General features: G+C 35.3%; 1 protein-coding gene across 1 annotated transcript; it reads right to left on the reverse strand.

Annotated features, from left to right (window-relative positions):
- Window positions 1-1,860: 1,860 nt before the first annotated feature.
- LOC110900048 (zinc finger CCCH domain-containing protein 4) lies at window positions 1,861-6,367 on the reverse strand. The gene is made up of 8 exons (XM_035982942.1): window positions 6,261-6,367; window positions 5,213-5,288; window positions 4,227-4,359; window positions 3,257-3,334; window positions 2,867-3,141; window positions 2,552-2,775; window positions 2,317-2,476; window positions 1,861-2,129 (listed from the first exon to the last, which is right to left on the reverse strand). Exons 1-8 carry the CDS (start codon window positions 6,365-6,367, stop codon window positions 2,046-2,048), a joined length of 1,137 nt encoding a protein of 378 aa, XP_035838835.1. The 3' UTR covers window positions 1,861-2,045.
- Window positions 6,368-15,978: the final 9,611 nt, after the last annotated feature.

Raw genomic sequence — 15,978 nt, forward strand, 5'->3', positions numbered from 1 at the left:
ATAACTATGTAATGAAGCATGTTATGGTTTTCAACATGCTTGATTACGTTTTTTTCAACATGCGTGATTATGGTTTTCAACATGCGTGATTAGGGTTTTGAGTTTTACAACGTGTGTAATTTCACAGCGTACGCTCGTACGTTAAGGAATATTGTACGTTAACCGGACTCTATATATTTACTATATAAGAACAAAAATAAATATTTTACTTATATAAATAATGTGTCTGTTTAGACTTGCAAGCCTAATCGAGCTTTGCATTTGAGCTCTTTTATAAGTTTATTAGTTAAGCTTCAATGTTCAAGTGTAGGATCGAGCTTTTAGCTCAGTTTAATTCGAGTTTGTAGCAAATGGTTTTGCTAGTTTACATGTCTATTGATAAGAGAGAACAAAACCGGGAACCTAATGATTTAAAACAAATATTTGATATCACTTCATTTCTATTCTCGGTTTATTCACCCTTAAAACAAACTCTGGGGCTGTTTGGTAGCCTTTTAATGACCATTCAGATGCTACCTCTTAATGGTTTAAAACATCTGAATGAATATGTAAGCTCAAGTCTGAATGGTTAAGAGGTAACCTCTGAATGGTAAATCATCACATGTCACATTCTTCTACCTTCTCATTGGTAAAATTCTTAATGATTCCATTAAGAAATAGCATCTTAATGACCATTCAGAGGCTATCAAACAGCCCCTCACCTTAGTTAGGTTTTTATTCTTCTTTTTTTCTTTTAGCATAGCGTCCTTGCAACAAACTAAGTAACTAACATAACAAAAAAAAATCTACCTAGATAATCAAGAAGTCTTTTTAAATATAACAAAAAAAAATCTACTCAGATAATCAAGAAGTCTTTTTAAATATTAAAGAACACTACTTTTCCTTTGTGTAAGTGCGCTAATAACTTGGTTTTTGTTTCAATACTCGTTAAAACATTTAAAACTATATATTTATGTATACGACTAGTCATTTACCCGCGCGATGCGGCGGAAAATATATCACTTAGGTTGGTGAGTTTAGGGCTATGTATGGGGATGTAGTTTCTGATGTGGCGTGCATGGACGATGGTGGCAATGTAGCGATGTGCGGCAATTGGTGGTTTCGTGATGGCGTTTGGTGATTATTGTGTGACGGCCGGTTACCGGCTTCAGGAGAAAATAAAGAAAATTGTGTGATTCTAGTTATGTTATGAGAGATTTTAAAGATGCAGGTAAATCAACGGTTTTGAATGATGAATCGTATGGTGGTAGTGACAATTATATGTAAGCTACACAAAGCTCTAAATAATAAATACCTTTTCACTTCTTATATTTCTACCATTGAAGTATGGACTAACATGAGGCCATCGCCTTGCAAAAGATTTTTAGAATATATTATTGGAAAACTAATGCAAACATTAACTATTGGCGATGTTTTAACATGTAGGCTAATTGAATAAAGAGAATGAACTTTAGGACCAACCATCAATTTTAGTTTAAAAGCAAGTTAGCTGCTTTCATCCCATATTTCAAAGTCTTGTAAGTTACAAAAATGCCTTGATGTCATCAGCATAGAGTTAATCAAGAATATTAAGCGGTAGCATATAATTACACATAGTATAAGACCAAAACAATCACAACTAATTCAAGCATTGTAGGCAGATTTATATAAGCTTTATTGACTATTTATCAGTTGCGATATAGCCATTTAGTCATTTTATCCAAGTTCATGTGATCAGCATCAAATGTCCGATAAACGTAATCCCTTTCGTAAACTATGTAGCAAAAAGAACGCTAAGGTAAGTAGGTAACATAAGATGGAACCTGAAACCCACGCGATGCAGCAGCAACAATTTAAAACACGGTACTCATTTTGTGTATGGTACTCAAACGGAAATGTAATTAGATGACAAATAAAATGCAGTTATGTCCATAGTTACAAACCCACAATTTGTGTTGTATAAATTTTAAACATATACGTGGATCCATCACATATTCAATAGGAACCGATTCAAGATGGTTAATCTTCTATGTGATAAGACATGTTGAATGGGTTAAACCCACAGCCTACATAGCTTGTTCTCGCATGTAAAGGCGCCGCAACTTAAACCCCATTTCAGCAAATGCAAACGTAAGTGCCACATGATCACCCTAAAACAACAAACTTTTATTGTTAATAGTGGGTTTGAGTGTGGTTCAAAAGTTTTACCATAATGGGTCTACCTTTTTGGGGATAAAGGTGAGGGTAAGGGTGTGGGTGTACCTTTTTGCAGTGATCAGAAAATGGCCTATTAAACTTTCAAATTGTTGGCCATAAGTAGGAATGAGTAAATGGTACCGGAAACTCTGGGGTAAAAGTTGTCTCTAAGGACTTGCTCGGAAACTCTGCATCCAGCCCTCCTACGTATAACGTTCTAATGCTCTCGTCCTCTGGGGGTTCTAACGACGGCATTTCGCCTGCCTTGTTTAGTAGTTTTAGCGCAACTGGATCATTAACTCTGCAAATCACATAATACAAAAAAGTTATACATTTGTTTTTTAAGAAATAGGGGGATGAGTGGATAGTGGCATACCCGTAATAACGGTCTTTGATATTCTGCTGGGATAACTCACCAGTGAAAGGCATCTCATGCCTGTAAGGGCATTCAGCGCCTCTAGTACATTCGCCTCTGATGAAGAAACTGCAAATATGTGCTCGATTTCTCTTGTAATACGGTGTTATCCTTTGCAGTTTCAAAATAGTATCATTTGGTCGTTCCTTTCCATACGAGGACTCATAATCTAGACCAGCTCTTGCCTGCATCAAAGAAACAACAATAATAAGATTATATCAGTTGTGACTTTATATTTGCATTAAAAAATTGTGTATAGATTGTAAAGGTACATACCCTGCGATCATGTTCCTCAGCAAAGAATTCCCTGTTGACATCACTCTTTGATATGGAGTCATTTGAGTTGATACTGAGTGCCGTATCATGAACTTGAACTGGTAAACCATATTCAAGATCTAAAAGGCAAACTTGACAAACGTTTTTCAACTTGCTGCATGTTTGGCAGATCTCACTTTTCTTGTATCTTGCATCCCTACCAGGTCTCCACCAGAACACTGTAAATGGCCTAGTACAGATCTTGCACTCCTTATCATAATTTGCTTTCGAGCCAACTCAATCCCAATTGAGTCGGTTCGTTGAATTTTTAAAAATCTTTTTGCTAAATTTTGATACAAATATTGATAACATAAAAAACAAAAATAAAAGAATTAACACACACATACATACGAGCCGAGCCGAGCATAACTGCGCGTTGGTCCCACTTTTTTGGACTTTTATAAAGTACTTCTGGGCATGGCTGCGTATCTGCCAAATAGAAATGAACCAAAAAATTAAAATTTAATTTTATGTAATTATTGTTAAAGAACCAAACCCACAATCCAATTTCCTTTTTATGCAATTAAAAATGGCTGCGTTTTTGCACTCGTTTGTTGCCGCGTTTGGAGCCGTTTAACGGCGTGTTTACGGATGCAAACGCAGCAGCAAACGGGTGTAAAAACGCAGCCGTTTGCAGCCATTTAACGAAGCGTTTACAGCTGCAAACGCAGCAGTAAACGGCTGTGTTTTTACACCCATTTGCTGTTGCGTTTGCAGCCGCTTAACGACGCGTTTACTGCTGCAAACGCAGCAGCAAACGGGTGTAAAAACGATGTCGTTTGCAGCCGTTTAACGGCGCGTTTACGGCTGCAAACGCAACAGCAAATGGGTGTAAAAACGCAGCCGTTTGCTGCCATAAACGCGCCGTTAAACGGCTGCAAACGCAGCAGCAAATGGGTGTAAAAACGCAGCTGTTTGCTGCTGCATTTGCAGCCGTTTAACGGCGCGTTTACGGCTGCAAGCGCGGAAGCAAACGGCTGCGTTTTTACACCCGTTTGCTGCTGCGTTTGCAGTCGTAAACGTGCCATTCAATGGCTGCAAACGGCTGCAACCAAAGGTTATAACCTAAATGCACTCAAGCGCTATACATGAAAGTAACATCTATATTATATTAATCAAATTTATACAATTTATATATAAAAAAAACTAATAAGCTTTAGACAAAAGGGTCTTGGATCAACCGAACCCGAACCCGTTTTGACCCATTAACCCAGCTCTATGCATAGCACATCAAACAAAAACCAGTTAGTTACCTCTGCATCATGCATCCCTGAATCTTCATTCAGGTTTAAAATCCACGAGCCAAAGTAGATTTAGTTACATATAGCTAATTTCCCGGTCCATTCACTGGCATCACCATAATCAAGACTAAGTTTCCTCATAGGAGGAATATTCTCCATAGCAAACAACATAAGATGAGGGAACCCATAATTATAATGATCATGCAACACCAGCTGAACCAAAACATTTGGACACAAACTGTGACTTAAGTAACAAGCAACAAATGTTAGAAAATAAAATAAACAGAACCCAGCCTCATAAAATTTAATCACAAACAACAAAAAACTAAATCTTTTCTACTTTGTCTATCCAGTAACTAATTCTAAACAAGGTTCGGCAGAAGGAAATTGCACTGAATGATTCAGACAATAAAAATACCAAATCCAGTCTCCTTGAAACCAAATAAAAAAAACAAAAAAAGGTTGATAATTTAATAAGAGAATTTACTACATATTATGCCCAAAATATGCATAATGACATTGTTATCACCATCTTCAAAATTAAAGTGCTTCAAAAATGGATAGTCAAATACTATATGCACACCCAATCAAGGGCCCGAGATAAGCAAGACACACAGTATAAATTATTGCTATTTTAAACATGCTATAGGTTGTTTTAGACTGTTATTCAGCTTTTACTGATTGCCTATATATTTATTTAACCTGATTGAATCATATATAGAACCAATATCAACAACTTCAACAAAACAAACACAATTATTACTCTTAACACCCTAGACTTCTAAAACTCAATATAACAATCTCCACCTTCGAGTTTCAGAAGCATCATCCAACACATAGCAACTCCAAACAGTAATCAAACTTGGAACCTGGCAACACCTTAGTTAAAACACATTTGCCGCATTATCGAAAGAATGATGTTTACACAATTTAATCTAAACCACTACGCATGTTGGTAAAATCAAACCTACCATCAAAGGTCAACTTCCATATAAGTGAACTGAAACCCGAATGATCATGATTCAGCACGTGACAATAAGAAACTGAAACCTGAATTATCACGAACAAGTGGTGGCGGCTCAATATCTGCTATATTGATCTGATGCATTGATTTGGAGAGGTCATCAACAGAGAATGGTATGCTGCACACCAAATGTTTTATTAAATATAGAAATATTTCCACAAACAAATATCAAATTTGTTCTGATGATATGTTTAACCTTGAATCATCATCCAACAAAAATGAGCTGTTGACAGCATTGTTTGAATATTCAGTCATCAGCACCCTCATGTTGGAAATTACCTGTCAGAAATGAGATTTAGAAATGGGTGTGCTTTTATTTTAGAAAATATATATACATAAAAGATAAATACATCTGGAGAAAGACTATGTGTGTCGTATTTGTCATCCCAATTCTGTAGAGCTGTTGTATGCTAAGAATCTGCAGGTGAAACGGATTTACCATCAGTTTAATATTGAATTAATGATTTTCTAGATAAGATATGGGAACTGAAACTTACTGGGCACAAATGGTGAGTTATTTCATCCAGTGTCTTCTTTGGCTTCTGATAAATAACCTAAAATCGATAAATGAAAGCTATAAAACATAGCTCACAAATAATTAAATATTATATATGGTAAAAAGAAATATATAGAAAATAAGGTGAAATACCAGGAACCCCAATAGCTTGTCTTATGTGCTTGAGCTCGTCCCAAGCTGATCCTGCATACTGAAATTTGAAATTCTCAAAAGTCAGTGAAACTTGGGAAAACCCTATCGGTATAAATAGTTACATGGTGGATACAATGTTACATATAGACTGTTGTTGAACAAACTTGCTAAAATATATGTATCAGGACATGAAAATTGTATCAAACATAAAATCACCACATAGGAAAATATCCACACATGACCAAAATAAGCTTCAAACATAGCTCGATTACCAAAATCGTAAAACTGGATCACATCAGGTTAAGAGCATAAACCAAACCAAACCAAACCACCCCCTCAAAAAAAAAAACACTTCTATACCTGGAAGTATGATACCTGGAAGTATATATCAGCTTAAGATCAATCGTAAAAGTTGTCGATTCAAATGGAGAAGTATGATACCTGGAATGAAGGAGAAGCCGCGATTCAGGCAGCGTAACAAGGAGGGGATAGGCGGTTGAATCCTCACAGATCTGCTCATGAAACGGGTCTGGTGATAGATCTGCCATGGTTTTCTTGAGTCGCGAGAGAGAGAGGGGTCTGATGGTTTTGTGAGATGTGTGAGTTGTGAGAGAGATGAGAGAGAAGGAAGGGGAAAGCTGGATCCGTGTGAAAACAAAGACATCCGTCAGATCACGATCCATGTGAAGAATTGAAAGAAAATGGACGGCTGATGATGGATCCGGGTGAAGGGTAAATGTTTTGTGTTTCTTGGTGCTTTAAGTCTTGTACATTGTGCATTGAGTATGTTTTAAGTACATTTTTTTTTCCAATTTTATCCTTCGGATATGCATTATAAAGTAGTATAGATATGTAGACGTGTCAATACGTCTTTTTCTATCATGATCAAATATTTAATGTTCTATTTATGACTTGTCTCTTTTGTCACAAAGATTTCTCTAGATGCAAATATGTTTTTTTGTATACATTTTAAAAATCATGTCCGTATCTAAACTTGATGCGTACTTATTGTTTAAAACCAATGTTTTTATAACCGAATTGACGGATCTTGGACTGGTTGCACCACCAGATGTCGCAACCCCCGCCCCCTATCTGTCCCAGGAACGGGCGGCCGCGAACAACAGTGTTGGTGGTATCGGTGTTTATTAATTTGGCAGCGGAAATTACATCAGGACCGTAGTTAGGAAATATTTTATCAGAGTAAAACACCATATTTTATATAAATAAACACATTGAGATAAAACCCAAGTTTTTATTACAAACTGATTTATAGGGATCAATCCCAATTTATTGAAATAAACGCCTTCTTTTATTTAGGTAACTTTTATAACCACTTTTCCAAGACTTCAGTGTTGTCCAGCTGGCTTCTAGTTGGCTTTCACATTGTGTTACCTGAAACGCGTTTTAAAAAACATTTTGTCAGTGGAAAATACTGGTGAGTGAATCCCAGTTTAATCAAGAAAAGTTTTATTAATTTAAACAGTATTGAGAGCGATTACAATGTTTACATCTACCCAATTACTCATTCAGTACTGTCAATCCTGACTGGTGGGTCATATTACACATTGGCTAACTCTTTGTCCAATGGTAACGTGTTCCATGTTTTGTATACAAAACCCCAACATACCGGCAGTAATCGTAGAATTACAAAGACTCAATAACTGCTAAATTGCATTGTAAAATAGTTAAGGTTTTGTAAAAACTATTTACGAAAAGAAGATTACTCACATTGCTGTTTTACGTTTTCTGTAAGGATTTCCTGAGAATTATTTATAATTGTTAGGAAACTTTATTTGTAAGTATTGAAGAAAATCTCAATCAACTGGATCTCTGAAGAGATAACAGTCCTGAAGATCACAGCAAGAAGAAGAAGATCAGATAGGACAACTGAAATGCAAAGTATCTACTTCAAAGAATCACAAGTTGATCAAGAGTTGATTTGGATTATCAGAGAAGGTTATTTCTGATGGATCTGATGATATTTCTGATGAAATATCATCAGTTTCTGACGATTCTGATCATCAGACTTTCTGATGATTTGTTCACCAGAATTTCTGATGAAGTGGTTTATCAGAAATTCTGATGAAAACCCCACTTGTCTAAAATCACAACTCTATCCTGCCACCAATGACCGAAGCATGACATTATTGGTTATCATGATTACAAATGCAACTTGAACGATGGATTCAATGAATATGTCAAATTGCTACTTTACGCAGGACTTATTGCATGAATAAACAATTGTTTATTCATGTACACAGCCGTCTATAAATAGAAGGCTCGAGAGGCAGAAGATAATTGAGTTTGAAGCTTAGCATTCATATACAAACACCCAAACTCCACTGCTCTTCTCACCCACAGAATTCAAGATTCATTTGTTAAGGCCATACTGGGTCCAACAATTGGTATCAAAGCAGATTGAATAAATTATTTTCAAACGATCAATCGCTCTTCTTCTTTTTTCTAAATATGGCCAGCTTTCATTCCTGGAATAATGCTTTTAACAATGGTTCTATGTCCAAACCTCCGACTCTGGTCAGAGAGGAATACCCCCAATGGAAAATCAGGATGGTCAATTTCCTTAATGGTCATGACCGAGCTCTGTTTCAATCCATTGAAAGGGGTCCACATATACCAATGACTGAAATACCAGCAATTCCAGCAACTGACCAAACACCAGCAATCCCTGCCTCCCATGCTCCCAAAAGTGAAATAAACTGGAGCGCGAAAGACAGGGATCTGGTGGCTGGGGATGAAAGAGCAAAATCACTCTTAATAATGGCCATCCCTAATGACATATTTTCACAAGTTGATGCTTGTGCATCAGCCAAGGAAATATGGGATCAGTTGGAAAATCTTTGTGAATGAGAAGAAACAGGAGAACAAACAACGTCTCATCTTATGAAAGGTTTAAAAGTTTACCTAATGAAAAATCAAATGACACATATCAAAGGTTCACAAAACTTTTAAACAAGCTAAAGAAATTTGGAATAACTAAATCAAATGATGAAAGAAACATAAAATTTCTTGATGCTTTGCCTAGAGAATGGAGGAGTCTAACAATGACTTTGTCCTCAACCTTAGAACTAGGAGACATGAGTCTTCATGACTTATACAGTATCTTGATCCCCAGAGAGGAAGAAATATTTGAAGAAACCATTCAAAGAGGGGGATCTTTAGCTCTTATCTCAAGCCCAGAAAGACAAACAACTTCCAATGATCCACAACCATCAAACAGCCAGAGTTTTGAAACTTCTGACACATCATCAGATTTTTCAGCTTTTGCTGAAGCAATAGCACTGCTCACCAAAACATTTGAGCAGAGGTTGAGGGGAGGAGGCCAGAGATACCAGAGGAGTGATAGAGGGAGGATGGATGGTAGATCTAAAGAAGAAGTTAGATCTAAGGATAAAGGGAACGCTGAGGTGGTGTGTTATAAGTGCAAGCAAAAAGGTCATTATGCATCTGAGTGCAAGACCAAGAAGCTGAAAGATGTTGCTTACTATGAAAAGAAGCTTGAGGAAGCTAAGAAGCAACAACAGCAAGTCAGCTTAATTGCTGGGACAGATACATGGCTATCTCATGACTCTTCTGATGAAGAAGAAAAAGAAGAAATGACCAACTTCTGTCTCATGGCACTTTCTGAAGACATACTAGAAACTTCAGGACAACAGGTAAGTTTAGACAATCTTGATCTTGAACACAAGCTAAATGAGCTCATGTCAGATTTTTTAAACTTGCAAGTTAAACATAAATCAAATGGTAAAAAATCTGATGAGTTGCAGAGGACCTTGAATAAAATTATTCTTGAAAACCAATTACTTATAGAACAAAGTTTAGATCAAAGAGCTAAAATTGAGTTCTATGAAAATGAAAGAAGAGATCTTTACAAGAAAATTAATGTAAGAGGTTTTCAAGAAGCAAAAGAATTCATAAATTTCATAGAGTCCACTCCAAAGAACAAAGGAGAGGGTTTGGGTTATGTGAGAACAAATAATAGCAAACCCACTGTCTTTGTAAAAGCAACTCAACAGATTTCTGATAAATTTATATCAGAATCTGATTCTGAAACTTGCAAATCAACATGTTCTGAATACTCCTTTGATAAGCCTAACTTGGAACCAAAAAGAAGTGAATGCAATCAAGAGTTTGTAAAAACTCCAGAAGCAGTTCACTCATCTTTTCAAATTTATCCCTTCATTCCATCACAAGAAGGAACATCAGAAGTTTCTGATAATTCTTGTATGTGTGTTGAAATACTGAAGCTTGTTCAACACCATCTCCAAAAGAAAAAGAAAAATTTTGTTAATGGCTCAGCATTTAACAGAAATTCTGATGAAAGGTCATTTAGAAGAAATAATAAAACCAAAATATCATCAAAAAGAGTACCCAAAGCATGCCTGGGTACCTAAAACCCTCTAACCATTCCATTTCAGAACCATCATGTGCAGCAGATCTGGTACTGCGACTCAGGAAGCTCCAAGCACATGACTGGGGATAGGAGCTTACTCAGCAACTTTGTCTCAAGGCTGGGTAAAATGGTGAACTTTGGAAATGGGGTGAAAGGAAGGATCATGGGATACGGATGTATCAGGTATGGATGTTTGACCATTGAAAGAGTAGCCTATGTAGAAGGCTTAAAATACAACTTGCTGAGTTGTGGTCAATTTTGTGATAAAGGTTTTCAGGTAACATTTTTACCAGAAAAATGCTTGCTAATAGGTATGGATGATAACAAAATATATTTAAGTGGCAAAAGAATAAGAAAATCAATTTACTACTTTGATTTCAAAGAAGAAAATGAACATCCAAAATTATGTTTATTTTCAAAAATCAACAAAGGAAGTAGTTGGTTATGGCATAAAAGGTTGGCTCACTTAAATTTCAAAAACCTAAGCAAACTAGCAAGTAAGGGCCTGGTAAAAGGATTACCTTTCATATCCTCTAAAAAGGATAAAATTTGTGATGCGTGTGAGATTGGAAAATCCAAAAGAAGCTCACATAAATCAATTTCTGAATCTTCCATTACATAAAATTTGGAACTTTTACACATGGATTTGTGTGGACCCATAAGTACAGAAAGTTTTTCTGCAAAGAAATATATACTAGTAATAGTTGATGATTTTTCCATATATACATGGGTTGAATTTTTGAGAAAGAAAAGTGAAACACCTGATCTGATCATTAATTTTATCAAGAAAATTGAAAACCTGTAAAAATTAACAGTCAGAAGGATCAGATCAGACAATGGGACAGAATTTAAAAATTCAAAAATTGAGAGCTTTCTTGTGAGTAAAGGAATCTCTCATGATTTTTCAGCTCCCAGAACCCCTCAACAAAATGGGGTTGTTGAAAGAAAAAATAGAACCTTAGTAGAAGCTGCCAGAACAATGCTTGCCTATGCCAAAATGCCCACTCACTTTTGGGCAGAAGCAATTGCAAATGCATGTTTTACTCAAAACAGAACCCTTATCAACAAAAGGCTAAACAAAACACCTTACAACATTATAAATGGAAGGATTCCAAGTGTAAAATTTTTACACACATTTGATTGTAGATGCTTTATTTTCAATGATTTTGAAAGCCTTGAAAAATTTGACAGAAAAGCAGAAAAAGTTGTTTTTCTTGGATATTCTTTGTCCTCAAAAGCTTATAGAATATTTATTCTTAACACAAGGACAATCAGAGAAAGTTTATATGTCTCATTTGATGACTCATCAGAAACTGAGGTTTCTGATGAATACATGAAAGAAATAAATTTTTCTGACAAACAAGAAAATTATGAGCATCTCTTTGAAATGATATCAGAAGATTTTCTAGAACATGATAAATCTCTCACATATAAATCATCAGAAATATCATGTACTAACCCTACAGAACAAGTGAATAGCACATCAGAAAATCCAAATTCTGGTGCATTACACCCAACAGAGGCAACTGAACAGGGGGAAACTTCAAATCCATCAGAACCAACAATTGTTCACAATAGGTTAAGATGGATCAAAGGGCATGTTCATTCTGATATCATTGGCAATCCAGCTGATGGTGTAAGAACAAGATCTGCAACTGCACATGAATGTGCATATGCTGGGTTCTTAAGCAAAATAGAACCCAAATCTGCCAAAGAAGCTCTGAATGACCCAGACTGGATACAAGCTATGCAAGAAGAGCTGGATCAATTCAAGAAGAGCAAGGTATGGGATCTGGTACCTAAGCCTAAAGACAAATCTGTTATAGGCTCAAAATGGGTATACAGGAATAAATCTGATGAGAATGGCATAATCACCAGGAACAAAGCAAGGTTAGTGGTCAAAGGTTACTGCCAACAAGAAGGTATTGATTATGATGAAACTTTTGCACCAGTAGCTAGATTAGAAGCTGTAAGAATTTTTCTTGCTTATGTTGCATCCAAGGATTTCAAAGTTTATCAAATGGATGTAAAATTAGCTTTCCTAAATGGTAAAATTGAAGAAGAAGTTTATGTGCAACAACCTGAAGGCTTTGTTAATCCAAAATTTCAAAATCATGTTTATAGATTAAACAAAGCCTTATATGGGTTGAAACAAGCTCCTAGAGCCTGGTATGAAACATTATCAAACTTCTTAATCAATTCTGGATTTACCAAAGGTACTATTGACACCACACTTTTTCTCAAAACACACAAAGGTCATACCTCGTTGGTTTAAATATATGTTGATGACATTATATTTGGATCAACAAATGAAAAATTTTGCAAAAAGTTTCAAAAGTTAATGGCCAGCCACTTTGAAATGGGTATGATGGGTGAATTAACCTTTTTTCTTAGGATTACAAGTCAAACAAAGAATTGATGGAATATTTTTGAGTCAATCAAAATATGTTAAAACAATTCTACAAAAATATTCACTTGAAAACTGCTCTGTTTCAAAAACTCCCATGGCAACAGGGAACAAATTAGATTCTGATAAAGATGGAATAAGTGTAGATATTAAAACATATAGAGGGATGATAGGGTCATTGCTATATTTGACTGCAAGTAGACCAGATATCATGTTTGCTACATGCTTTTTGGCCAGATATCAATGTGATCCTAAAGAATCCCACTTAAAAGCTGTAAAAAGGGTTTTCAAATATCTAAAAGGCACATCAGAACTTGGTCTTGGTATCCAAAGGATACAAACCTTGAATTAATTGCATACACAGATGCAGATTATGCAGGGTGTAAGATTGACAGAAAAAGCACATCTGGTGCTTGTCAAATCTTGAGGGAAAAACTGGTATGTTGGGCAAGCAAGAAGCAAAACTGTGTTGCCACATCAACAGCAGAGTCAGAATATGTTGCAGCAGCAAGTTGCTTTTCACAAGTGATGTGGATGCAAACTCAACTGAAGGATTATGGAGTAAATCTGACAAAAATACCAATTCTATGTGATTCAAAGAGTGCAATTGCAATAACAGAAAATCCAGTTCATCACTCAAAAACCAAACACATAGATGTCAGATATCACTTCATAAAAGATCATGTGGAGAAAGATAAAATTGAAATGTATTTTGTTCCAACTGAAAACCAAATTGTTGATATCTTTACAAAACCTCTTGATGAAAAGAGACATAACTTTTTTATCAGCAAACTGGGCATGGTTAACTTAAAAGATGAAAATTTTTCAGAAATAAAAGCAACACAAAATGAAAGCCAAATTGATGATCACCAAAAGACTGATAATGAAAGGACAATTAAACAAAATTCTGATGAAGAAAACCATCTATCTGATGGAACATCAGAAGGTCTAATAGATCATCAATAAAAAGTGATGATTTATCAGAAATTCTGAAAAAAATATCAGAAAATCTGATGAAAAAAATCAGAAATTCTGATATTCATCAGGAATTTTGTTTAAAATGCATAATGATCATTAATCATCAATGGTCCATATCTTCATACATATTCCATTTGTATAAATTCATAGTTGTCCTTAGTTTAATTTTTGTCGTTTTTTTTTATTTTTCATTAAAAAAAACAAAAAGGGGGAAACATGACATGCATGAAGATAAAATTAAATCCAGAAAATTCAATCGTCACAAATTTTTTTCTAGAAAAATCTCTTTTTTTTACTCATGCAACTTCATTTTGTCATAAGGAGTTTAAGAGAAACACGTAAGCACCAAAATCATTAGGAGCTATGAAAGTAGCTGCCCAGCTATTGAATGCTTACTCACACAAAGGGCTTGGTAGACTGTCATATTCACTGCAATAGATATCGTCTTAAATGAGGAGATGAAAAATCTTTTTAATGTTAATATGAAACTATCACTTTCATCTATAAATATTAACAACCTGAAAAAGACATTCTTCACAACAAAATCATCTCTTCAAAAGCCTGTGATCAGAAAACTTCTTATTTCAAACGGGTCACCCAAAATCAATGGAATCCAACCAATTCCCTCTCAACCTTTACGAAAATCATAATCTTAGGCTAAGATCTAACTTGGAAGGACCTGCATGGGAGGACTGCAGGTTTGTATACAATATGATCATGCGAAGTCCTTTGGGCTTTGTTGTATCAACACATGTCACTATATATCCAGAACTTCTTCAAGAGTTCTGGTGGAATGCTCAAATTGTTATGAGTGGCACTTCCATGTGGATAAATAGTGAGGTTATGGGGGTAAAAATTACCCTAAAGGAGGAAACACTCAGAGATGTCCTCCGATTGGGTGTTGATCAAAAAGTCACCATACTAGATAAGGCAGAGGTGCAACGAACCTTGATAGAAATGAGTTATCATTCAAACAACGTGTCAAGGCAAGTTTGCAAATCTGGGTTTATACCACCTTTTCAGTATCTGGTAACACAGCTAAGTGTTTGCTTTTCTAAAAAGACTGGACACTTTAACGAGTTGTCTCATAGGATGATGGAAGTGGTTCACGCTGTTGTACAGGAAAAACCTTACAACTATGCTAAGTTTCTCATGAGAGACTTAGAAGCAAACGTCCATGACCGTAATCCTTTTCTGATCTATCCCCGTTTTGTAACCAAGGTAATCACAAGTCAGCTGGACTTTGGTGGTATAAGAAGCTGTTATACAAGAGCTGAGCTGGCACTTCAAGAAAACTTAAGAGTTGCTTCCCTGGTTCCATCAACCAATCACACAGGAAGGATAACCAGTCTCTGGTTATATGTGAAGTGCATGTATAACGTGTTGGATGAGGAGGATGAGTAGTTAGGTTTACTTGTTTTTGTTTTACTTGTGTGTTTAACTGTCTTTTGTTTATTAATATATTAAGTTTGTCTTAAATACATGTTAGTTATATATGTCAATAAGTATAGGGGGAACTAAGAAATCTTGTCTGATAAAAACAAGGAAAATCTGGTAAAAATCAAATGAAATCTGATAGGATTTAGTAAATCACCAGAATCTAATAGAATTTATCAGAAATCTCATTAAACCATCAGAATTTGTTCAAATCACCAGATAAACTGAAAAGTTGATGAAAACATCAAAAGAAAATTTCTTGTGACAAACGGGAAAGTTTGATTGTTCAAACAGAAAAGAAACATGACTTTAACCAGATATAAAGGAATTATAAAACATCTAAATTATTTTTAGATAAGTTTCTTTCAAAAAAAAAATTTCTGAGGATTGGAACAAGCTATATGACAAAGACTTCCTGATACATCAGAACAAAGGTGTAGAGTTCACAAATACAAGGTAAGTAAAAATTCTTCAAACCCTGCTCATTCCCTCTCATCTTAAAAAAAAAAAAAAAAGCTGATTCACAATTCTATAAATGAATCAAATACTTTCTGATGATATATGAGAAATTCAACTCTCGAAGAATTACTTAAAGACTTTCTAATATATATCATTGAAAGGGCAACATGGGAAGGTACATAATTGAAGAAAAGGTTTCGACTGGACCCTTTTAAACAAAAGGGGTCCCACATGAAGAAAATGTGCAAGTTGGATACTAGTGTTTATCCATTTAAATCGTTGGAATCTCTAATTATCCTCAGAAGAAATATACATTAAATTAGAGATAAACCAAAGGTTTTTCAAAAATGGTTGCTTCTTTAAAAGATTAAAACATCATTAAGGTGTCATAAAACACCTTGAATACAAACAACCCACGAAAAATACTCAAAAATCTGTCTCAATTCACTATAAATATCCCATTAAAA

This window comes from Helianthus annuus, chromosome 2 (genome assembly GCF_002127325.2).
Source record: "Helianthus annuus cultivar XRQ/B chromosome 2, HanXRQr2.0-SUNRISE, whole genome shotgun sequence".
Classification (NCBI taxonomy): Eukaryota; Viridiplantae; Streptophyta; class Magnoliopsida; order Asterales; family Asteraceae; genus Helianthus; species Helianthus annuus.

Bases quoted from the DNA above. Each gene is read 5' to 3' on its own strand.
- LOC110900048 (XM_035982942.1), bottom strand. From the start codon at position 6,367: ATGGCAGATCTATCACCAGACCCGTTTCATGAGCAGATCTGTGAGGAT. The intron at 3,335-4,226 runs GTAACTAAATCT...TCTATTTGGCAG, and splicing joins GACCGGGAAATTAGCTATAT to ATACGCAGCCATGCCCAGAA. The intron at 2,477-2,551 runs GTATGCCACTAT...TGTGATTTGCAG, and splicing joins ATCAAAGACCGTTATTACGG to AGTTAATGATCCAGTTGCGC.